Genomic DNA, 24,181 nt, shown 5'->3' on the forward strand with positions numbered 1-24,181 from the left:
TATGTGGCTCTTTCATTGTTTTTTATCCTAATTTTTAGATCACAGTTATCTGAAGCGTTTTGTAATCTGTGTCTTTAAACAAAATTAAGGTGCAAAGAAAACTCCAACAGCAGCATTTTCTTTAAAAATAGCCAGAGAGGATTTGGGTCAACCGGTATTGGAAGTTGTGCAATTTTTTTTTTTAAGTTACATTATAATTAATAGGTTAGGAGGGGCAGATTTTTTTAGGTAAGTCTAGAAAAGTTTGGGTTCAAGTGGGAATTTTACAGGAACTCTAAGAGGCGTTTGTTGCCTTTTTTAGAAGAAGAGACCACCAGACTTCGGGCATGGCCAGCTAGACTCGAGGATGTGACTGAGTTCTGTTTATGTATACTGAGAACGTGGGGGAAAGGATGGGGTGGTTTCTAGCTGATCTGGGGACTGGGGGTGGAGCATTTGCACTCATTGAACGTTTATTGACTATAATTGCTAAGCATTGTGTTAGGCTCTTTGATGTATGGTTCCATTCAGTGTTCATAGCAGCTCTGTGAGGAAAGGTAATATTATTTCCACTTTACAAATGAACAAACTGAGGCCTGAACATATTAAATAACTTGTTTAATGTCATGGAGACTTGGGCAGAGCTGGGATTTGGACTTAGGTCTTCTAATCCGAGTCCAGAATTCTTCCCATGGCATCTCACTATCTCTCAACGGTGGAATGACAGGAAAGATTGACCTAATTAATCCCTCGGGATGGCCCTGGTGTCCCAGCCTTTGAAAGTCGTACTGGTGATTTACAGCCTTACATGTAAAAAGCCAGCTTATGGCTTCAAGGCTGATTCCTTTGGTTGCTCCTTTTCATTTCAGGAATTTTCCTTAAGTATTGAAATGCTTTGTAACAGCTTTTGGTACATTTCTGAATATACTGAATTATAGTGACTAGGTCGGACTCTCCTCCTGACATTCAAGCATTTAGGGAAAATGAGACTTTGTTGTTTATTGATTATGCTTATTGGGGGAAAATATTATTGCCAATCCCCTTTTGGTTCTGTTTTCTAGACAGATGAGGGATTACTTGTCTGGGTTTCAGGAGCAGTGTGATGCCATACTGAATGATGTAAACAGTGCTCTTCAGCATCTAGAGTCCTTGCAGAAACAGTATCTTTTTGTGTCCAATAAGACAGGAACCCTACACGAAGCCTGTGAACAGCTCCTAAAGGAACAGGTAACTTGCAGTAGGAGAGAGGGCCGGTGATCGTATTTAATATTTTAGTTTTACGTCGATGAATACAATTTAGTTCTCATTTCCTTAATTTCTCTAACTGGATATTGAACCCTGCTCAGTATGAGGCTCTTGACATTTTATTCTCAATAAGCTTACACAAACAGGGCAAGGGCACGCTTTCCTACATTTTGAGCTGTTAGGTCTCAGTACAGTTGCAAAGTGAAGAGGACATGTAAGTTTGCTCTGTCCACTCGTTAATATTGACCCTTTTCAGACAAGCACAGGGATTGTAGTGGCTGGGGGGTTTAAGAAAAGATGACCTGATCTAGGGTGCACTTAAATTGTGACTTAAAGATAGAATATTTAAGTTATTATCATTACCTCATGTGTATTCTGTTTGTAAAAGGCAATCATTTATTTTATAAGATTATATATAATTTATTGTAACCATCATTGCTTATTGTAGTCCATGAATGCAAAAATCTTTGAGCATTATTCTGAAATCTTATGTCTATTATAAATCTACATGTCTAATATAAATCAGTTCAATGTAAGTTTGAGACTGGAGTGTGGATTCTTATGTTCTTATAATAATTGATTTTTCTCTTTTAAAAACTGAAGTCGGAACTCGTTGATCTGGCTGAAAACATTCAACAAAAGCTTTCCTATTTTAATGAATTGGAAACTATTAACACAGTAAGCATGTTTTTTACTTTTTGTAAAATTAGTGACTTTATTTTACATTTCCCTTTCTGAGTATAATCTGTAAACCTATAAATTGGCTTGAGTGATATTTTTTAACTTAATAATTTGCTTTCTGAAAGTGTTCCAATTTGTGATCAATGGACATATCATTACCAGTTCAGATTTTTTCAAATATGATTTAATGGTTCTGCTTAAATTGTATCATTGTTATTAAAAATCTCTTTGTTGATTATCTCTTATAATATCTTATTTGTAAGCTCTGAAGAAGTTTGTAAGAAGAAATGCTAACTTTTAAATCTTGCTACTATAATAATGAAAACATTTTTAAAACTAATCTCCCTTAGTGTGAGTGAGGAAAAGTATAGGCCTCATAATGCTTACTTGTATTCCAAAGTAATAGTCTCAATAAGGCTGCAGTGTAAATGATATTTCTGGTTAATGATTAATCATAATAACTATATGTAAATCGTGTTATTAAAATTGTTAAATTAATCATAATTATAGTTTACTCAAGACTTAAAAGTAAAGCTAGTACTTCTATGGGAAATAGTTCATTGCCAAGCTATTTGTATATCAAGATAAGAAATAATTGGCTGATTTTGCTTATGTTTTATATGTATTACTTATGTTAAATGTGTATTATATTGTCTTATGTTTTAATATATGATTTTTTATATCAAGTGTTCAATCACACTTATGTTCCTTATATTTATACTTAATTATTAGTATTACTTATATATTTATTTATACGTATATTACTTTCATAATATGACTGCTAAACATGTAGTGTGACTGCTAATTAGTTAATCCTTTAACCTTGAGAAAATGCCAGCACTTGAAAGTAAAAAATTTATGTATGTTATAAAGTACTAGTAAATGGGAAGTCTAGGTACTTGATATGTTATTTTAATATAACATTGTACAGTGGAATGGTAGACGATATTTGCTGATTCATGAAGAGCCCCATTAAAGCTCATTAAGAATAACCTGAATTAAATCAGTATTCTTTTTCAGTTGTTCTTTATTGTTACACATGGACTACATTTGAGGATATTTTGTCCACTCAAAATGTAAAGACGTTAGTATAACTTGTTACATGCTAAAGGGAAATATGCTAATTCTGGTACATAAGTGTCAACTTCTACCTCTACGTTTTTGTGTGTGTGTGAATTAAGGCTGATTTTTCTTTTTCTCTTAAAGAAATTGAATTCTCCTACGTTGTCTGTGAATAGTGAAGGATTTATACCCATGCTGGCCAAGTTAGATGATTGTATAACATATATCTCATCTCATGTAAGTCATGGCATTTCTGTATAGTTTTAAGAAATCTGAACATCCCTATGATACTGCTTCTCATGCTGCCAAGTCATTATTTCGACTGAAGGGAGATTGTCTATCTCTAATGTACTTGGAGAAAACTGGTGAACTAGTCATCGTTAGCAGTGGTGTAGAAAGTGCTTTCAGCTGCCGAGGCCGCCCCTGGAGGGGAGGAGGTCCCGGCCGACACACACAGTGTTGTCCCATCCCTAAGGCTGAGCGATTCTTGCTCTCATGCTGCATGGTATCCCTCAAGGATTTGTTGCTGTATTTATGCCCCCCTACTCATTGTTTTCCTAGTTGGGCCTAACATAGTCTTGATGTCTGTGGAATACTGAACATATGTTTTGTTAAACACTGCAAATGTTTGTGGAGCCCCCACTTTGTGCCAGGCACAGGGGCTTGTGACCACGGCAGTCACGATATTCGTCCTGATGGACCTTGGAATCTGCACACGGCCTTCTTCTGAGTTCTCTGTAGACCTTCACGTGAAGGACATGCTGGTTTTCATTCAAAGGTGGCTTTGTCAGCGTTGGTTTCCTCTTTGTAAATTTCTCTCTTTCCTTTGCAGCCGAATTTTAAAGATTACCCTGTCTATTTACTGAAGTTCAAGCAATGTCTTTCTAAAGCTTTGCACCTCATGAAGACGTACACTGTGAATACACTACAGAACCTCGCAAGTCAGTTACTGAAAAGGGTGAGTGAACTGGTGAGGGTGGTTTTGAGCCATTTAGCTTCTGGAACCTTAGTCTGAGAGCAGTACTTGTAACTCCGAAAGCTTTTTTACCTTTTGTTAAATAATAATATGTGTTACAGTTTTGTTTCTAATGGGAAAAATGGCTACATTATGTCTGTCCATTATAGTCTTATCATCAAAGAATATACAACAGTGTGAGAAGTATTCAGTACTATATGAGAAATATTAAAGTAAGATTCAAACTATCTGTACTTCAAACATTTTCATATCTTTTTCATGAAAATATTGGAAGGAAATATACCAAAATAATAAAAGTGGTTTTATCTGCATGGTGGGAGTACATATGGTGGACAATTTGAACTTTTTTCTTTACACATGATGGACAATTAATTTTTCTTTATTTAGCAAACGTATCTTTATTGAGCACGCACTAAATGCTTGATGTTGTATTAGGAATTACACAGTAGTGAAAAGGAGCTAGCAAGGTCCCTGCCTTCATGGAGCTTATATTCTGGAGAAATAATCAGTAAAAAAGAAAACAGATTAATCAGTTGCAGATTGTAGTAGATGCTGGGTAGAAAATGAGCAGAGTGTTAAGTTAGAAGATAAGGGTTAACTGGTGAGGTGTGTGGGACAATCACTGAGCACATTTCTTTCCTAAGAAAATAAAACCATCAGTATTATGCATCTTACTTTTTAAGTTTAGTTTCTGAGGAACATGGACTATATCAAGCTTTCAGTTCTAAGCCACTGATTTTTGGGTTGCATTTTCCCGTTCACATTGCTTTTAGCTGACATATCAGCGAGACTGTATAATTCTTCTGTTTTGTACAATTTTAGTAAGTTTAGGAAACTAATACCTAATAGGTACGAGCACGTAGTGTGTAACGTGCTTTACTGTGGAGCTGCGTAGGCTTGAGTATATGCGATCACCGTTGGGTGGATGCTCTGAATCTGAGGCTAAGTCATTTGGCCAGTGTCCTCCTCTCAGTAAAGGACTGAGGATGAATCTGAATTCAGGGCTATTTACCACTACAATTCATATAACAAGGGTAATTTGTAGCTATAAAGAGGAGGGAGGTGACAGTTCCTCATAATTATTTCTCATTTGAAGCAATAGCAGTATTGAATCTGAGATTTTCCTCTCTAAGCTTTGGTTGGTGTATAGGCCAAGCAGAGCCACTTGAAATAGTCCGCGTCCCATTTTCTGAATACTTACTTGTTTGCTAATTGTCTTCCTTCCCCATCCTCCCCCTGTTTCCTCAGGATCCTTCCTCTGTACCTAATGCAGACAACGCCTTCACACTGTTTTATGTGAAATTTCGAGCTGCTGCCCCCAAAGTCAGAGTAAGTGTATTGACATCAGTAGGCTATTGCTGTGAAATCGATGTGGCCAGTCCTTTTGCAGGAGCGCCTGTGTGAGGCCCTTTGCTCAGCCCAGGAAGGCTGTGTCCTTCCACATCACATCACGGTATCTCAGCGCGGCCTTGTGAGCACAGAGCGCAGAGGCTCCAGGGAAGGTGCCTAGAGGAAGGCGGTACTTGAGCTTAAACAGCTCAGGTTTGTAGTGGACTTGAGGGGATATAAGGGCACTTTATACTGAGACAACTGTATAGGGAAAATTTTAGAGACATAAAAGACAGGGACTTTGGGAGAATCATGCAGCTTGTTCTAACCGGACATGAGTAGGATATGATGGGAAAAGACAGGAGCCATGTCAGAGAGCACCTCACCCGGGGGTGTGCACATCAGGTAACTGTGGTGATTTTGTGGTATCATAGGTGATGTTTATGTTTCAACGTCTTTGTATTTACAGATTTTCTAACATTAACGTGTTATAATCAGAAAATAATTTAAAAGTGGGCTAAAAAAGTTGGATTTTAGATGTGTTTTTCTTTATTCTGCAGACCCTTATTGAACAAATAGAACAGCGATCTGAGAGAATACCTGAGTGAGTACCTAGAAGTTCTTCAGTTTCCATATTACCTTCCTCTTGAAGTACTATTTTCCTGATCTGTTATGTCCCTGATCTTTTCTGAGCATTGCCTTGCATACTATTCAAGCTTTTTCTTGTAGCACGTAACTTACTTTAGGGAGCAGGGTCGTGGACCTGACTTGATGAGTGTGCATCTTTATTTTTATTGAGGTATAATTGATATGCAACTTATTAGATTCAGAAACACAGCATAATGATTTAGTATTTGTATGCGTTGGGAAACAATCACCACTGTAAGTCCAGTTAACATCCATCACCACACATAGTTATACATTTTTTTTTCTTGTGTTGAGAATGTTAAAGATTTACTCTCTCAGCGACTTTCAAATACGCAATACAATGTTATTAACTACAGTCACCGTGCTGTACATTTCTGCATAGCAGGAATTTCCCATAGCAGGATTTCCTTTTTACTTGGGTCTATGTAAGATCTCTACTCTTGGAACAGAAATCTTTCTTTAGAAGATAAAGGTAATGGCACCACAGTTCATTATGTGTGTGTGTGTTTATATCTGTATATATAATTCATAAACATTTCTAGTATTTAATGTGGACTGGAGAGGTTTGGCACCCTATTCTGGGATTTATGATCAGATTTAATTTACGTCTCTGAAATCAAACATTTATACTCCAATGTGACTTGCTTTTGATCAGATACCAGCAGCTGCTAAATGACATCCACCAGTGTTACCTTGAGCAGAGGGAGCTCCTTTTGGGCCCTAGTATTACCTGTACCGTCACAGAGTTAACCAGCCAGAATAACAGAGATCATTGTGCCTTGGTGAGTTTCTGCTTGTTTTGGTTTAACGTTAAAGCTTCTCTGAAATACTTTGATACCCTAGAAGCTACACTTGGCTGAGATTTAGTTCCCATATCAACAAACTTAAAGAATTTTTCCTTCAGTTATGACAAATCTAGTTTAGCAAGTAGCATTCAACCTGGCAAAGTATTCTCATTTTCTTTTTTTTTTTTGAGGTATGAAGATTCACGAGTAAGTGTTATTCCTTGAAAGATGAAGTTTTGAAGTTTGTGGGTTTACATGGACAATTTATTGTTAGCTTTTGCTGCAGAAGTGCTTTTTTTTTTTAGTGTAATTTCAATTTGTACTGTAGAAAAATACGTAAAGATTCTATTTTTAAATACCCCCATTCAACTAGAAAAGCAGTTTATTTTCACTGTCAAAAATTTAGAAAATAAAGCATAGAAAGAAAATAAAAACCACCCATATTTACATTATGCAGTAAGCCATTGAAAACCAACCATTTTCTGTGCTTCAATAGGTTGTTTTATGAATATATATGCAGAATCTTTTTGCAAATGACATGTTTGCTTTATTTCGTAAACACTGGAATTGTGTGTCTTAACTGTAGGTGGTGTGTTTGTTTCCCACAGATCCGCAGTGGCTGTGCCTTTATGGTCCATGTGTGCCAGGATGAGCACCAACTTTACAACGAATTCTTCACAAAACCAACGTCAAAGTTAGAGTAGGTGGTACCCAGACTTGAACTCTTGTTTTTATGATTCCATTTGCTAATGTCCATAATAGCTTATTATATTTTGGGAGTCATCTTAAATGAACTGCAGAGTATTTTAACTTTTGTGAATGTGCGAACAGAATATTGTTGGGTGGGGATAGTGGTTATTTGTTTTAAAGTAAGTATGCAGTTTAAAGGCCACATGCATTTGCATTGTTCATAACCTAATTATGGAGACAGTGTGGTGTGACAGTACGAATCCCGATAGTGAACTAAGTCTTGGGACCTAGAGCCCTTTATCTCCACTAAGTATAATAAATCCTTGTAGTTAAAATATCCTGTGATTGTAACGAATGAAAGACACTTAAAAATACAGACACTGCTTAATATCCTTTAAAAAATTTTTTCTCAGTGTCTTTCAGATCCACTGTTAGTCACTTTTGGTTTCTTCATATTGGTGATTCTGACTGTTACAAAGATTCTAAGACCTTTGCAATGGGGAAGAGACAAATGTCTCTTATGGTTTTGATTGGGTTGATGACTTTTGATGAAATACATATAGATAAATACTACTGACAATAGGAAGAATACAAACAACACAAATTTTTTCTTTGCAAATGTTTTTTTGTCAAAATATTTGTATATCTAGAATACATTGAGTTTTGTTTATCTAAATCTGTAAGTATTCAAGAATTTTGAACTTATCTTTCCTGGGGAAAATATTACCATTTGATTCACAGTGATGTAGAATATAAAAGGATAATTAAGTCTACTGAAATATTTTTTTATTGTTTTTGAAAGGACATATATCAACAAAACCAACGTCAAAATTATTGCTGAAATAAGTGAAAGTTGTAGTAAATTGACATTTGCCTGGGGGGCCAGCTAATTTGAATTGACTGCTGATTGCTTATTGATTTTGAGGTTTTCAAAGCAAAAATACTTTACAGAATTACTTTCAGCCATTCACTTACATTGTGTAATATTCCCCATACTATTTTCCAGTAGGTTTTTACTATTGTTATTGGCTGGAAGGAATCAATGATGTCTTTTAAACTATTGGAAAATCCTGAAAAGATTACTACTAAACCATGTTTTATTCCTTTATTTTAGTGAACTTTTGGAGAAACTATGTATGTCATTGTATGATGTCTTCAGGCCATTGATCATTCATGTTATTCACTTAGAGACTCTTTCGGAACTTTGTGGGATTCTTAAAAATGAGGTGCTTGAAGATCATGTACAGAACAATGGTAAATGATAAGTAGAAGTGATAATTTTGAAGGTCTTTTTAATTATATCTGTGGCTTAGTGAATTTGAAAAAGATGAGCTCTCTCTCCCCTCTACCCCACCATCTATATAAATCTAATATTTTTGAAGCCTGGGTTGATGCCTTGTCCCTCTTTGAATCAACATGTACCTTATTCTGTGACTAAACATACAAATTAAGTGGGGAAAGAATTTTAAAATCTGGGCAAAATTAGTAATAAAATAATTATAGTTACTTTTCTTTCTGACATCTGAAATCCAGAGAGAACAGACCACCAGTTTTGTGTTAGGCATTTCTAGTACCTGTTACTAGAATATGTAAAGTAATTGACTATATTGTATACTCTTGATTAGAAAACAGGAATTATTTTAGCATACGTACATAGTAACGATGCATCTTTTTGAAATTACAAGCAATTCTCTGAAACAGTTTTACTTTATCCATGTGATACGTTCAATATTTGATTTGATTGTCATAGAAAACATGATTTTCCTAATGACGCTTAGGTACCTTTAAAAAATACCCTTTAAGTAATTATTTTACTGGCAGAAATTATTTGACTTTTCTTAGGAGATACTATGGGTCTGTTACTCTTCCAAAGTTTCTTGTTCTGCTGCATTTAGTTCATTCTAAGATGCACATTTTCATGCTTCTGAATTAAAGATGCTTTTTTAAAATTAACGTGAACATTTATATGACTGCAGTGTCTCCAACTCCTCAGCCCTTGGGGGAAACTATTACTGAATTTCTGATTTGTCTTAACATTGATGGCATCTTAGAAATTCTGTATAGACTCATGTCTCTTTTTTAGTCATTTTCCTTTGTGAAAACATTAATAAGTTATTAATATCTGTGGGATTCAATTTATTTGTAAAATGGGAATGGTAACCTAATTAATAAGCTGCCCTAGCTATCTCAGGGTTGGTCTGAAGCTGTATGCTTAGGTCAGATCTTTTTATTCATATTAATAACAAATAATTTCCCTTCCTGGGAAGAAGGTGTAAGGGCAAATCTATTTCCCAGTTTTAAATTTGAGGAAATTGAAAGACATTTGTTAAATTTTTCTGATGTCATTGAGTCATGCTGAAATACATACAACCACAGTCCCTGGAACAAATGTGAGTCGTTCTGTTACTAGACAATTTAGTAATTTTGCCTGTTTAAGGAAAGTATTTTTCTGACTCTAAAGGAATGAATGAATGACTGCACTTTATTTTACCAGCCGAACAGCTGGGGGCATTTGCAGCTGGCGTAAAGCAGATGCTGGAAGACGTGCAAGAGCGGCTGGTCTACCGAACCCACATCTACATTCAGACGGACATCATTGGCTACAAGCCGGCTCCCGGTGACCTGGCATACCCCGACAAGCTGGCGATGATGGAGGTGGGTTCTGCTGGCTGCTCTCCCTCTCACCCCCAAAACTGTGGGGTGTTTTAGAATAGTTCACATAGGATTTTTCTTGTTAATTCTCACTCAAAATGGAAAATCAAGATAAGTGTGCCATAGAATATTTTTAAATATTACGAGTTCACACTGAAACCTCCAAATCAGATCCATTTCCATAGGGTTCTTCCTCATCTTCCCCCATTCCATATTGGTCTTTCTCTTTCTCACAAAAGAAACACTGGCTTCCAGCACCTTCTGTATGTTTCTCCATTTGCTCCAAGTTACAACATACACAAAATTAGTTTCAGAATTACACCAACACTAGCTAACAACAAGCTTACTAAATTCAAGATTTTTGTACTTTCTGTCCTTAGAATATATCCTACTAAGATATACAATCAGATTGTTGTCAACTATAGATCTGAAGATTTTAAATTTAAGAGCTAATCTCTGTAGAGGTTTTGCCCATTATAAGGTTGGGTGTGCATGGCATGGCATGGGGTGGGGGCGGGGCTAAGTATAGCGTCAGACAGAACTAGGTTCAAATTCCAGCTCCGTCAATTAGTAGCCGTTACTTAACTTCCATGAAGGTGTGTAATTATTTGTAAAATAGGCATAACAATACTGACCATGGAGGGTTGTGAGACGAGAAAATGGCTAGAAAGCGTTTACCTTAGTGGTCGTGCAGTAGACAGTGGCTTTTTGTTTAACCTTTGAAATACTTAAAAACACAACATTGACTGAAAATCGACAAGTGAAATATCCAACCCATCAGTTAAAATTTTGTTTTTAATTTTAATTTTCTCCAGCTTCATTGGGATATAATTCACATATTGCATTGTAAAAGTTTAAGGTCTACAGTGTAATTATTTGATGTATACATATATTGTGAAATGTTTACCACGATAAAGTTAACAGATGCATCACCTCATGTAGCATCGAAATTTGTGTGTGTGGTGAGAGCTTTTTAAAATCTGTCTTAGCAACTTCCAAATATACAGTACAGTGTTATTAACTACAGTCACCATGCTGTTCATTAGATCCCCAGAACTTATTTATAACTGGAAGTTTGTACCCTTTGACTATCTTTCCTCCTTTTCCCCATCCCCATCCCCCACCCCTGGCAGCCACCTATCTGTTTCTGTGATTTTGAGTTATTTTTAAAAAATAAGACATTTGGCTTGTTAGTAAAGGTGAGTTTTGATTATCTGCTTTTCTGTATTAAATTTTAATATGAAGGGGGTTGTCTTTTCAGGGTCCCTTAACTTATAAGAATATGACTATTTAATTGAGTAAAACAAATTACTTGATCTACTTTGTTTGAAAAAAATATTTAAAATATAAATACATTTTTAAAAGCCATAGAATTAAGATTATCAGTAGCCTGGTTGTTTTATTTGAAAAGTTCCAAAGGAAATTTTGGTGCTAGTCAATTTAAAAATGTACCCTTGAAATAATTTTGCTGTCATCATGTTTTTAACGTATTTTAAAAGATGTAATCTAAGTTTGTCAGGTTTATAACTATCCTTCCTAAATGACGGTTGGTTTATAGCTGGAGTGCTGATAGAGTTAAACCTAATTGTCTGGGAGAAATACACTAAAGTTCATTCCTTTTACCTGTACCCCATATTTATCAACTTGGTCACTTTTGTTACCAAGTCGTGGTCTCTGTTACTAATTGTCACATGTGGCGTGGATGTTATCCTGTTTCTGTTTAGACTGCTTCTCCTGCTTTTTCTTTTTTAAAATAGATTTTAGTTTTTGGAATCGCTTTAGATTTACAGAAAAATTGAGAAGGTACTCCAGAGAGCTCCAGTATACCAGCACCCAGGCTCCTCTGTTCGTTAACATCTTACGTTAGTCTGGTTTATTTGACAGTTAATGAACCAGTGATGACACATCGGAATTAACTAAAGTCCATTGTTTATTCAGATTTCCTTAGTTTTTATCTGATGTTGTTTTCTGTTCCAGAATCCCATTTCCAGTACCATATGACATTTATTTTTCATACCTTCTTAGGCTGCCCTTGACTGTGACAGTTTCTCAGACTTTCCTTGTTTTTGATGATTTTAACAGTTTTGAGGAGAGCTAGTAAAGCATTTTGTAGGTACCCCTCTGTTGGAATTTTTTTCATCTTTTCCTCATGATTAGACTGGTGTTACTGGGTTTTGAGAGGAAAACCATAGAGGTCAAGTACCATTTTCAACACAGCATATCAAGGGTAAATACTGACTTATCGCTGTTAATACTGTGTTTTCCTGAAAATAAGACTGGGTCTTATATTAACTTTTGCTCCAAAAGACGCATTAGGGCGTTTTTTCAGGGGATGTCTTATTTTTTCATGTACGACAGTCTACATTTATTCAAATACAGTCATGTCATCTTCTGGAGCATTGTCATAACGTACTAAATGCGTCCGTCTGGCTGATGATCTTAACGGGCTTATTTTCGGGAAAGGTCGTATTTTCGGGGAAACACAGTATTGACCTTGATCACCCAGCTGAGACGATGTTGCCAGGTTCCACTGGAAAGTTACTCTTTCTCCTACTTCTCCATACTGTCCTCGTTGGACAGTATGTGCAGCCTCTGAGAGTGGAAGTTATGCTCTACTTCCTTGGGCAAAGGATCTGCATAAATTATTTGGAATTTTTCGCAAAGGGAGATTTGTCTTTATTCAGTCACTTACTGATAATCAGTATGGACTCATGAATATTTCTTTTATATTTTGGATTGTAGTCCACTGCTACTTTATTTTGTTACTCAGATAGTTCCACTTTTGGTCTTTGTTTGCTCTTTCAGTTGGTTCCTGTGTCTCTTTGACCTGTCCCCTTAGTGTGGTGTTCCTTTTCCTTTTTTTCTTTTGAGCACTTTGTTATTTCCTGGCACTGCAAGAATCTTCAGGCTCATGTTTATGTTTCCTGCCTCAGCCCTCGAATCAGCCATTTCTTCAGGGGGATACTGGCTCCTTTATTGGAGAGTGGTGCTGAGTGTACTTGTTGCTGTGAGTGTGGTTGCTTCTGGCATCTTTCAGCTGGGAGAGCAGGGAAACCTCTATGTGTGAACTGGCTCATTCCTGTTGCTCCACATCCTCACCAGCGTTTTAACTTCACCTGTTTCAGTGCCCAAACTGATAAGTGTGTCGTAATAGGTACGTTTGTCTTAACGCTAACAGGCTTGAACTATGCCAGCCTGTTTAATGTCCTTACCTGTTGTTTTAAAAGACTGTTTTCCTAAAATTTCATTCTTTCTCCTGACTTCTACTTATATTTGTTATATTTTGGGTAACTAATTATTTGTGTATTACCTTTTTTATAACGTATTATCAGCCTTACAGGGATATGGTAGGTTAGGGCATATAATATTGGGGCTGTTTGGTTTTTGCGCTGCTTTTATTATTCTGCAGGCTCGTAGTAGGAACTATCTTTTGGTGTCTGGGTATTGCTAATAGTAACTCCAGAGAGCAGATGACTGGTCCATTTGCAGGAGTTGCCTTGACCCTAAAGGCCACAAAGTGGGTGTGATAAGGGCTAGATCTGTTTGCACCCCGATCTAGGAAACTATGTGCTCCTCATTCCTCCCCTCTCTTCCTTGTTTTCTTTATGAAATCTGAAATCTGAATACTTTGTTTCCAAATTTAGAGTTGAAAATGGTGCTTCTTATATGAGTCTTGTATATTTGAGCATTCAGTGGATACCTGGTCATAGTTCTGAAATGAGTGCTTCAGAAAAGAGTCTGCATGTGTTGAGAATAGAACACTCTGTACTAATTTAACCTTTTCATTTTCATGTGTTGTTTTGGCATAGTTCTCTTTCTTAGTCCATTTATTTATTAATTAGTATTATATTTTACTTCATAGAAAGGACATGTTCATATTGCCAAACACAGCTGCAAACTACAGTTTAATTTTCCTTCTGATTTCTCTATACAGCAAATTGCACAGAGTATAAAAGACGAACAGAAGAAGGTACCTTCAGAAACTTCATTTTCAGATGTTCGGTTAGAAGAAACAGAGTCTAATAATCTAACAAAATCTGGTATGATGTTTTAACTTGCACCTTTTATTTATTCCTTTATAAACTTTTGTTGAGGACTTGTCATATTCCAGGCATGAGAAACAGCTTGTGCTTTTAAGGCGCCCACACTTTAGTGGGGGGAGATTGATGGGCCACAGATGTAATTCCGCGATGATGTGCTAAAGGCAGCCCGGGATCATGGAAACAGGGCATCAGAATTATGAAGGGACATGAGCTTTGAGTGCAGGAAGGTGGGTTTAGTGAGAAATATGATATCTGAAAGCTGTAGTGTTTATTATAAAGGTGATGTGAGAGAGTTCGATGAGGTAATGTTGTTTAAGGTAGAATAGTATGGAGGATTGCAAGACTGGCTGCTTTGGGGAAGTCAGGTGGTTTGGTGTGTTTGGGCATAGGTTGTTTGTAGGAGGAGCAGGTGAAACAGGCCAGAGTGTGATAGGCGTCAGGTGATACATAGTCTCTTGGACTTTGAACTGCTACTAATAATAGTGTATCAGGGTAACTACACCATCAGATTTGCATTTTGTAAATGTATTGAATGCCTGGGAAGGGGGTAAAAAAAATTAACAAATGTATGGGATAGCTTAGACTAGGTTGCATGTTGTGCAAGGAGAAAAATTGTATAAGAATAACCCTAGGTACTCATGAGTTACCTAGACAGCAAGCTAGATGGAAAGGAGGGCATCCCTTCTCCCCAACCCCCAGCTGTAAAGGGGATACTTAGGCTCAGGTCCCATGGGACTGGCTGGGAGTGGGGAAGCACTGAAATTCCATGGAGTTGAAAGAGCCCCAGTGCCCCCAAATCTCTAGGTTTAGGGCATATCAAGTATTCTGAGTCAACTCTATAAATGGTTGGCACCCCAAGTCCAGAGTGCCAAGCCACCTGGGCATTCCCATCTGACAAAGCCGTTCTATCACGCTTGCTAGGAAAAGGGACCCACAGGAGTTGACATGTTCTCTTCTGAAATAGAATTCATGCTACATGGTAGCCACTCAGGAGGTGACATGTGGCTAGTCTGCAAGTGCCACGAGTATGTAACATACACACCACATGCCCAAGACTTAATATGAAATGCAAAATGGAAAATACGATAAGCAGTTTCTGTATTGCTTACATGTTAAAATGTTTTAGATATATTGGATTGATTAAAATTCCACCTGTTTCTTTTTACTTCTTTTAATGTGGCATTTGAATGTGTCACATTTATGGCTCACATTGTGCTTCTATTGGTCGGCACCGCTCTGGGGCTCTCCAGAGAAGGACTGGTTTAGAGGTGAAGGCCGAGGAGAGTTGATGTTACGGGCTTATGCATGAGATCACACCCGGGCAGAGTGGAGCCATCAGAGCAGAAATCAGGGCAGAGTCTGGGCGGATGCTGACATCAGGAGCACATGGAAGCAGAGGAGTGTCGGGCGACGGGGGAAGAACAGCAGGGGGTGTCAGCAGGCAGGGGCGAGGGTGGACCGAAGTCAGAGGAGGGGGCGTGCAGTGGGGATGCAGTGTATTTTGAATATTTAGGGGAGAAACAGGAAATCACGAAGGTACTGTGGTCAGAGACTGGGTTGCTAAGATGCAGTAATTGAGAGGTGGGATTGTTTGCAGCAATAAAGAAGTCTGTTGAAAGTAATCAGAAAGTGGTTCTGAAAGTCATGAGAAAACCCGTCTGTGGGGTAGGTGGGGAGGGATGGAAGTGCAGTCTTTGGGTTGAGAAGGTCTGTAAATGATTCGGCTTAGAACACGGAAGGCAGGCTGTCAGGCAAACCCGCGTCAGTTAATCGTCCTGTTTAATATTGCTTCGTTTGCCTGTCGCTCCCCCACCTCCACTGGCTCCCACTTGCTTCCACGGGACCACTTAACCATCTGCCTCCTTGTTAATGGCTGCATGGTAGTTATTCTATAACGTGTATACTGTTGATTTATTCCATAAAGATTACTGATCACAGTTGGGGAAAAACAGTCGGGTCGAGTATGTGAGAACACACATGAACACATACATGAATACATATATACCTATTGTGTTAAACCTCACCTTTCACTCGTTGAGGTTTCTTTGACATTCATGATTTAAGGTAAGGCCAGAGAATCTGGGTGCCTCCAGCTAATGGTGGTTAATGAGAACAAACTGCTTATAGTTGCTGTACAAACAACACTGACCTCCACGTGTGTGAAATGTGTCATCTTTTCCATTTGGCTTTTAGGTTCAGCAGAATCTCTCCATCCTAGGCCACAGGCTACAATTTCTCCGGCAGATCTTCATGGAATGTGGTATCCTACAGTTCGACGGACGCTTGTCTGTCTCTCCAAATTGTACAGATGCATAGATGTACGTATGGAAGGCCTTGTACCTGTACTGTAAATTGCTTGCTCTTTCACTTGAAAAAGTAGTTTTTTTAATTTTAAGATCGTGGTATAATATTTTGTTTGGTATTAGATCAGAATCATAATTTTTCGATATAGAGGTAATTTGAAGGTCAGTCTCATTTGGGGATTCTTAGCTTGAGTGTTTGGAGACCCTTAGACCCACTACCGGGCTTTGGGGAATCTGAACACTTGGTGTTGTGGGTACAATTATCTGTGTGCTTCTGCTTGTGTCTTTCTGAGGAGAAGGGCTGTAGCTTTCGTGGATTCACATTGAGTCTGCGACCACAAATAAACTGAAAACTACTGATTAATTCATCTGGCTTAGTTTACAGGTGAAGAAAAAGAGATGCAGAAAGGTTAAGTGATATGTGCAATGTCACATTGGTATAATATACATTTAGTATTAACTTTAGTATTAGATGCAACTACTTCAGTTTTGCACTCAATGTAATTCAGCTTCCCTAACAAGTAGTATTAAGATTACATGTGTTTCTAACCATGGACTGATTTTAGTTATTTGCTGAAATCAGCAGTACCTTTTAATTAATTTATTTTTAGCACCAGCTTATACTGTGCATTGATTTTGGGTAACACTTATTTTAAGCATTCCCATTTAATGATATGATTGATTATCAATCCATGAAAGATCAGATTTGTCCACATTATTTACTGTTATGGTTTACTGCTGAACCAAAATAGTTTATAAAATTCAGTGGTTTTAATTTACTTTTTAAAAATTAATTTGTTAACAACCCAAATAGCATATAGAAGAGAGAAGTGATTAAATACACAGTCATGTAATTAATTGTCCAGATGGCACTGTTTCTTAAGAATATGGTTCAAAAGGGGTATGTGTGACCCCTGTCACCATGGAGATGCTTGTACGCAGACTGCTAGGGCCTGCACGAGGGGGCACGGTGGTTTCATTGCCTCAGTGCAGTTCACACTGCTTGGTATCTAGTTACAGGGTTTTGTGCTTGAAGATTTTGTAATTCAACCAGAAAGTGCCTTTTGCCCAGTTCTGGGACTTTTTGGAGTTAGATGTGTCGGCCTTTTTGCCCAGTTGATGAGATCTCTTCCAGAGGGACTTTGGACAGTGACTTTACTTTTCCTCCGGGTTCCCCAGTCGGTGTATTGAATTGTGGTGTTAGGCTGCGATTTAGAAACTTCCTGCAGTGGAACCAGGATCCCGAGGGAAATATCCAGGGGGCATATTCCATACAGAACCCATTGTCACCACAGACCCTACTGAAGCCTCTTAGGTGCTTACAGGGTCTGTAGCCAAACACTAGGTAGGCCTGCGCACCTGACTGGGCCTGTTTTTAGTTTATGCCCTAGGTCTGCCTATTAGTTTTTCACTCAGTTTATGCTCAAATCTTATTCCTCTCCTACCCAACAAAGGTGAGGAAAGACAAACCCTGTGAAAACCTCAGTAAGGCTGAGCAGTAGAAAGAGGGTCTTAGTCGAAGCTTCTCATCTTCAGTCTTCCTGAGGCAGAGGCAGTGATATCAGGCTGCAGCCAGAATCTCTTCTTACTGCAGTCGCCTCCTGGGAAGCAAAGAGGAAAGCAGTACAAAAAGAGAATAGCATCAAGTACGAGGCCAGGGCTCTGGACTGTGGCCTGAAAATAGATATTTTGCTTATACTCACGCAGATCGATTTCATCGGGGGTGGAATGGGCACAGTGAGGGCAGCCAGGCGACCGGCAGGAGTGCCTGCCCAGACCACCGTGCCACCCTCTAGGCGACGTGGGAGCGACAGAATTCAATTAAGAACCGTACTTCACGTACTATTTTGTAACCTGATTTTTTTACTTAATTATATTTTATAAGAATTTCACCACCTCTAGCATTTTTTGATTTCACACACAGTGTTCTATAATTTAGATTTACTAGGATTTTATTTGTCAGCCCCTTCGTCACCGAACAATAAGTTATTTCCAGTTTTTTGCTGTTTTAAATAACACTGATGATGAGCCACGCGCATGAATTTTGTCCTACAATGCCGATTCGTTACCTGGGATACACATTTAGAAGTGAATCTACTGAGGGCTTGTTTTAAAGTTGGTTTTATATATTTTGGAAACAGCCTGCACCATATTGGAGATCACCTTGGAGAGAGAGCACTAGGAGGTCGGAACCATGCCAGCCTTGCCCACCCACACCTGTGCCTCCAGCATCTAGCACAGAACCTGGCGAGAAATAGCCGCTCAGGAAATACTGGGAAGGGTCACAAATGTTTCGAGAGATGCAAATTACGAATCTGTGTGTTAGTCTAGAAGGGTTGCACGGGAATAGGAAACTCCAGGAGGAATATTGCCAGGAATATAAACTAGTAAGTGGATGAGAGCCCATGGTCAGCGGTGGCCCAGGACGGTCCTTTCTGTTTGCGGATCGCTCAGGATGACGTTTCTCTTTTTCCCCACCAGAGGGCGGTGTTCCAGGGACTATCACAGGAAGCCTTATCTGCCTGCATTCAGTCCTTACTGGGAGCGTCTGAGTCTATCAGCAAAAACAAGGTTTGATGAAGTGTCCGGTGAAATCTTGTTACCATAATAATGTTGGGGAATGTAGCATTTATTTATAGGCACATAAACTTAAAGCCAATTCGGCAGTACGATGTTTGTTTAATATGATTTAATTTTGAGGCCCTTGGAGAGAAGCTCGTATTTATTTCACTCTAGTGCTAAATAAAGACTATACTGTGAGAGAGGGCCTGCTTTCCTAACATACCAAAAATGGTAATTAGGTTATAAATTCTATAGGATCGAGGTTTATTGTTATAGCCTTAGCAACTGGGGAGGTCGTGAACTGCTATTTATTTCCCTGGAATACAACATCAGAGTTTTTAAGGAAATGTAGCAATTTATAATAATCCCTACAATGATGTTTTATTTAGTTATTTATTTACGGTACTGTTTAAAATAACTGAATGGCCTCACTTGGAGGAAATCAGCCAGTCAGTTCAGAAGACGGGCAATTGTGGCCCATGGGTTGTGTGACCGAAAGTCGTGGCTGTGACTTTGTGACTTGCAGTTTTTTAATAAAGAAGAAATCTGGGGCTGAAAACTGCCGGCGTGTGCTTCCCCCGTGGCCACTAAGGTTTTTTTTTAGGAAGTCCAGCATGGTTGAAAGTGTTGCTCTTCTAACTCGCCACTTCAAGTGCCGGCCACCTGCAGGGAGGGAGCTACAGGGCTGTTTCGAGCCAGAATTTCTTTGCTGCTTGGACTGTGCAGACATTGTGAACCTTTCTGGACTTCCGGATCTATAAACTTGATTTCCAACTCTAAGGCTTTAGATACATTTATTTATTTATTTTTTTAATCTCACAAAAGAATTCGGGATCCTGTTGCTGTAAAAGTTCTACTACTTTTGTGATTATATCCTCCTGTTCGTGGAATGGAGAATTAAAATGAAATTTTTTTTTTAAAACTTTTATTTGTTTAAGTGTGCTTTTCCAGGACCCATCAGCTCCAAGTCAGGTAGTTGTTTCACTCTAGTTGTGGAGGGCGCAGCTCACAGTGGCCCATGCGGGGATCGAACCGGCGACCTTGTTATTAAGGGCCCCATGCTCTGCTGAGCTAACCGGCTGCCCCTAAAATGAAATTTGATATGGGGACTATAAGAGGATGGAAAGTTATAGACAGGCAGATTTAAGTTTTAAAAAGTTTTTCCAAGTCTGAGCTCTCGTATTTTTTTTATAATAGGTAAAATATACACGATAACTTTATATAATGAAAACATCCATGAAAAAATGTAACATTGAAAGCTTCTGAGTGACTATGGAAGAGTTTCCCTCCTCTTCCCTGTATATACTTTTAATTTTCCAGATTTTCTACAGTGAGTATCTATTTCTTAGATCATCTGGAGGAAAAAAATGTCCTAATTAAAAAAATGTTCACAAGCTAATGTCCTCTTGTTCCACCATCCCCCTTTTTGAGGGAGGAATGAAGAGCCTTTGGATTATTCAGTGTTCGTTTTCATTGGCTCCGTTATCTAATTCTGTGTCCTACGTATTCTAAGGGATCTAAGTAGGAAGAGGAAGCCCTCAGCTTAGGAAGCAATAGCAAGTTTATTTTCATGGCCGAGTTCGCATCCTTTTGCCTTTCAACTTTCATTTTTTAATAAGAGTTTCTTTGAGCCACACTGATTACATATGCCTGGGAACTAGATATCAAATGCTTCCTCAACTTTTTAAAAAGTGATGAGTGAAAAATGATCACTTAATGTCTGCGAAAGTTTTCTAAGGCTAGGCATTGTTCTTGGGCACTTAATAGTTATGCAGGATTCAGGTACAGGTTCCTGACCACGAAGCTGCTTTTGAATTTTGTTACGTTGAATTACAAGAAGTGACAATGGTGGCAGCAGTGAAGGTCGCAGAAAGCATTAGGTAAGGGGACACCAGTGAGTTCTGCAAGGAGTTTTAATAAATAGAGACTTAGGAGGTGGGAACAAGGAATTAGATACTCTACTTAACACCACTGTGTGTGCGCATGCATATTTATGCCAGCACATGCGTGTGTCTGTAATCCACTCCCTTTAAAATTTGTAAGATTAAACTGGGGGAGAAATCCTGTATGTTGCAATGATAGATTTTTTTTTTTTTTTTTTTTTTTTTTTTGGAAAATTCAGGAAATCAGAAATTCTCCAAGCTCTCAATCTTGATTTATGCTTGATGTGCCATATTTGTTAATGTGCCATGTTTGCTTTGAAACCTTTGATTTTTCAGAAGTTTTTGAAGAGATAATCCCTTTTCATCTGTTTTCTCACTTTACATCTTGATTCATAAAGACAGAGCTGTTGATATCTTAGTTTTCTAAATGCTGTACATTGCAGCCATTATCACTTCAAAGAGGTTTGGATGAGGGAGTTTTTTTTCCTTGTTAAAATAGTTCCTGTTTCTATAGAAACTTCATTTTTAGATTAATCTGTGATGGATGAGCTATCATAATTCAAGTATACAGTTTTTTTTTTCTATCAACTACTCATCGTCATGCAAAGTAGTAAAGGTATTAAAGATACAACAAGCTTATAAAGTACTGGTTTTTAAAAGAAATAGGAGGCATTTTCATCTTTATTATTGTACTTTTGGTTATGTGATTACTTTGCTGATATGAACGTTTATGTCCCCTATAAATCTGGTCAGAATTTTTTCATTTTGTTGGTTAAGGTAGTCTATAGGAGGATAGAGTACTCTGGGTACAAGTGATCCAAAGTAAGATAGACTACAATAAAATGCTAACTTTAAAAAAAAAAAACTGTTTTATGCACTAGAGGTTTTCGTGCCTTGGTTTAATATTAACATGATGTCTGTGTCAAATGACAAAAAGAACCAGTGTTGAATTGTGTTATAGTTTCCATCATTTTGTGTTATCCCAGATTGCTAAATATGGGAAGCTTGATTGAATTACTGTATACTTTTATTAGGTTGGTGCAAAAGTAATTGCGGTTTAAAAGGTTAAAAATGATTGCAAAACTCACAATTACTTTTGCACCAACCTAATACTGTCTTACGTGACAGTTTTGTCATTGTTAGAGATTTCAGTAATTAAATTGGTAAACAGAAGCCTGCATTATTTTCCTTATCAAAACTATGTTGGAATCACGTTATTCTGATGGTTTTCGTGCCCTTGTAACACTGGATGTCTTAAGCAGTTTAGGGGACCCTTTCTAATTCCAGGAAAGTACTTCTTTCCTCAACACTGCGACATGACCTGTGACAAATCTGTACTATGCACTGTGTAAATGGCCAACAGGTCAGTTACAAACTTAACTGGATGTACACACGTTAGTGCTGGTGCTGACCTCTCATCAGAAGAGTCATCCTAATTTCAAAATTTGTTTCGAAATTTGCAAGCATCCAGTGTCAATCAGAACTGAAGATGAGTGGTAGCTGGTGCGCTCAGTTGGTTAGAGCATGGTGCTAATGACACCAGGTTTGCCTGTTCGATCCCTGCTCCTTAAGACAAAACAAAACAAACTGAAGGTAAAACTAACGAATGTTGAATTCTCATGCTTTAGGTGTATTTCCTTGGTCAGAGTTTTCAGTTCTCTGCTATTTTTGTCGTACTGTTTCATCTACATTTCCTACATGCTAACTCGTTTGTGTGATTGAAATAAAATTGCAGTATATAAAAATAAATCAAGTAAATTATCTAGTATATCAGTAAACTAACATGATACTATTTGCTAGATCACAGCAGCTTTAATAAAATAGATTAAACCTATATTATACTATTTTTGCCCATTGAAGTTGCTAGTTCTTTAAAAAATAGAGCAAATATACAAAATATGTAGCATTTCCTACTTAATCTAATGCTGTGTTCCAGAGTGCAAAGTGATTTTCCGTCAAATAAGTCACACTTAGATATTGATTGTGGGTTTATTTAGAAGGTGGGGGGAGAGAGACCAGAGAGGAGTCATTTTTCCATAGCCCCTTTATTCTTTCCCTAATGTAGTATAATTTCATTAGAAATATTTTCCAGGTCGAGTTCTATGTGGAGTAGCAGCAGGAAGGAGTAAATGCAGCCTTGCTCTGTCAATACACAGACTCTCTTCTGAAACGAGCACCCTGGTTTTTCACTATTTGGGGATTGGGTCAGAGCCTGCAGAACTAAGCTTGAATCACAAAACTCTTGTGGATGGGTCCAGAGAGGGCAGAGGAAATACAGACTGTCAGGGCGATGGGCGTCAGGGCTCTGTTGCTGGCAGGATGACCCAAAATGGTAACCCCGATTCATCGTCCGTTTGGGGGCTCCTTTTGTACTTTTGCCTAAATACGAGCATTTCTGATACTCTGGATTTTGAAACCACTTTGACCAAATAGTGAAAGCCACAATAGTGAAAGGGAAACTAGACAGGAGAGTCAGAATCATGCTCAGATTTTGAGCTTTTCGTTTACTGCCGGCTCTGTGCTGCTGTCTGGCTACACTTCTGTTGCGTCAAGTTAAACAGATTTGACTTCTCTTCCTGTGTTGCTTTACAACCATTTTTCTGATTTACTGTCTTGGGTTTACTAAGTAGAGCCAGTGACAGTGTTAGTAAGAGTCTGAAGCAGGGTTTTTCCAGATAGTTCTAAACTGGACAATATGGGGAGTTCATTGCGCAGTTACGAAGTGTTGGTGTCATAAAGGTAGGTTAAGAGTCAGAAAGTTAGGTCCAGCACCATGAACTTAATGTAGATTAATAATGTGTGTGTTTTATACGCTCATTTTTATTTAATCTGTGGTAATGGCCATTTCTCTGTCTTATGATTTAGACTCAGATCGATGGACAGCTTTTCTTAATAAAGCATCTTTTGATTCTTCGTGAACAAATCGCTCCGTTTCACACTGAATTCACCATTAAGGAAATTTCCCTGGACCTCAAGAGAACTAGAGGTACTTCGTTGTCTGGGCTGCACAGTTGGATGTGTCCTACCTGTCCAAGTGTGTCAGCACAGATTATAGGTTTATTTTATGTTCATCTGCAATTCTGTTGCATGCCGTGCCTCCTGAGCATGTTCCTTGTTCGTGCTACGTGGAACTGCCCACGTCCTAATCACGTGTGACTTGCGATGTTTTCTGAGGGGAGCTGATCCGAGCATCCAGTCTGTCATACAGCGTTCTCTCTCTTAGACTCTGCCTCGTGTTACCATAACCAGTGCACAAGGAAAAATTGTTAACAGCTACTTACAGTGTCAGCTCATTGGGATGATTTTAAACATTGATTTGAGTTGCTCAGTTCATGAACGTTCA

At 38.1% G+C, this 24,181-nt stretch overlaps 1 protein-coding gene across 1 annotated transcript in view; it reads left to right on the plus strand.

The window, feature by feature from the left end:
• Positions 1-24,181, plus strand: part of COG3 (component of oligomeric golgi complex 3) — a 53,822-nt gene that overhangs the window by 9,582 nt on the left and 20,059 nt on the right. Inside the window, exons 4-17 of the mRNA XM_081047018.1 lie at positions 1,041-1,206; positions 1,828-1,902; positions 3,112-3,204; positions 3,800-3,925; positions 5,192-5,272; positions 5,833-5,876; positions 6,576-6,702; positions 7,314-7,405; positions 8,510-8,649; positions 9,890-10,050; positions 13,982-14,087; positions 16,284-16,408; positions 18,875-18,964; positions 23,704-23,824. Coding sequence (XP_080903144.1) covers positions 1,041-1,206; positions 1,828-1,902; positions 3,112-3,204; positions 3,800-3,925; positions 5,192-5,272; positions 5,833-5,876; positions 6,576-6,702; positions 7,314-7,405; positions 8,510-8,649; positions 9,890-10,050; positions 13,982-14,087; positions 16,284-16,408; positions 18,875-18,964; positions 23,704-23,824 — 1,547 coding nt within the window. The remainder of the gene's footprint in view (positions 1-1,040; positions 1,207-1,827; positions 1,903-3,111; positions 3,205-3,799; positions 3,926-5,191; positions 5,273-5,832; positions 5,877-6,575; positions 6,703-7,313; positions 7,406-8,509; positions 8,650-9,889; positions 10,051-13,981; positions 14,088-16,283; positions 16,409-18,874; positions 18,965-23,703; positions 23,825-24,181) is intronic.

The sequence above is a fragment of the Rhinolophus hipposideros genome, assembly GCF_964194185.1.
Source record: "Rhinolophus hipposideros genome assembly, chromosome: 4".
In the NCBI taxonomy this organism is placed as follows: Eukaryota; Metazoa; Chordata; class Mammalia; order Chiroptera; family Rhinolophidae; genus Rhinolophus; species Rhinolophus hipposideros.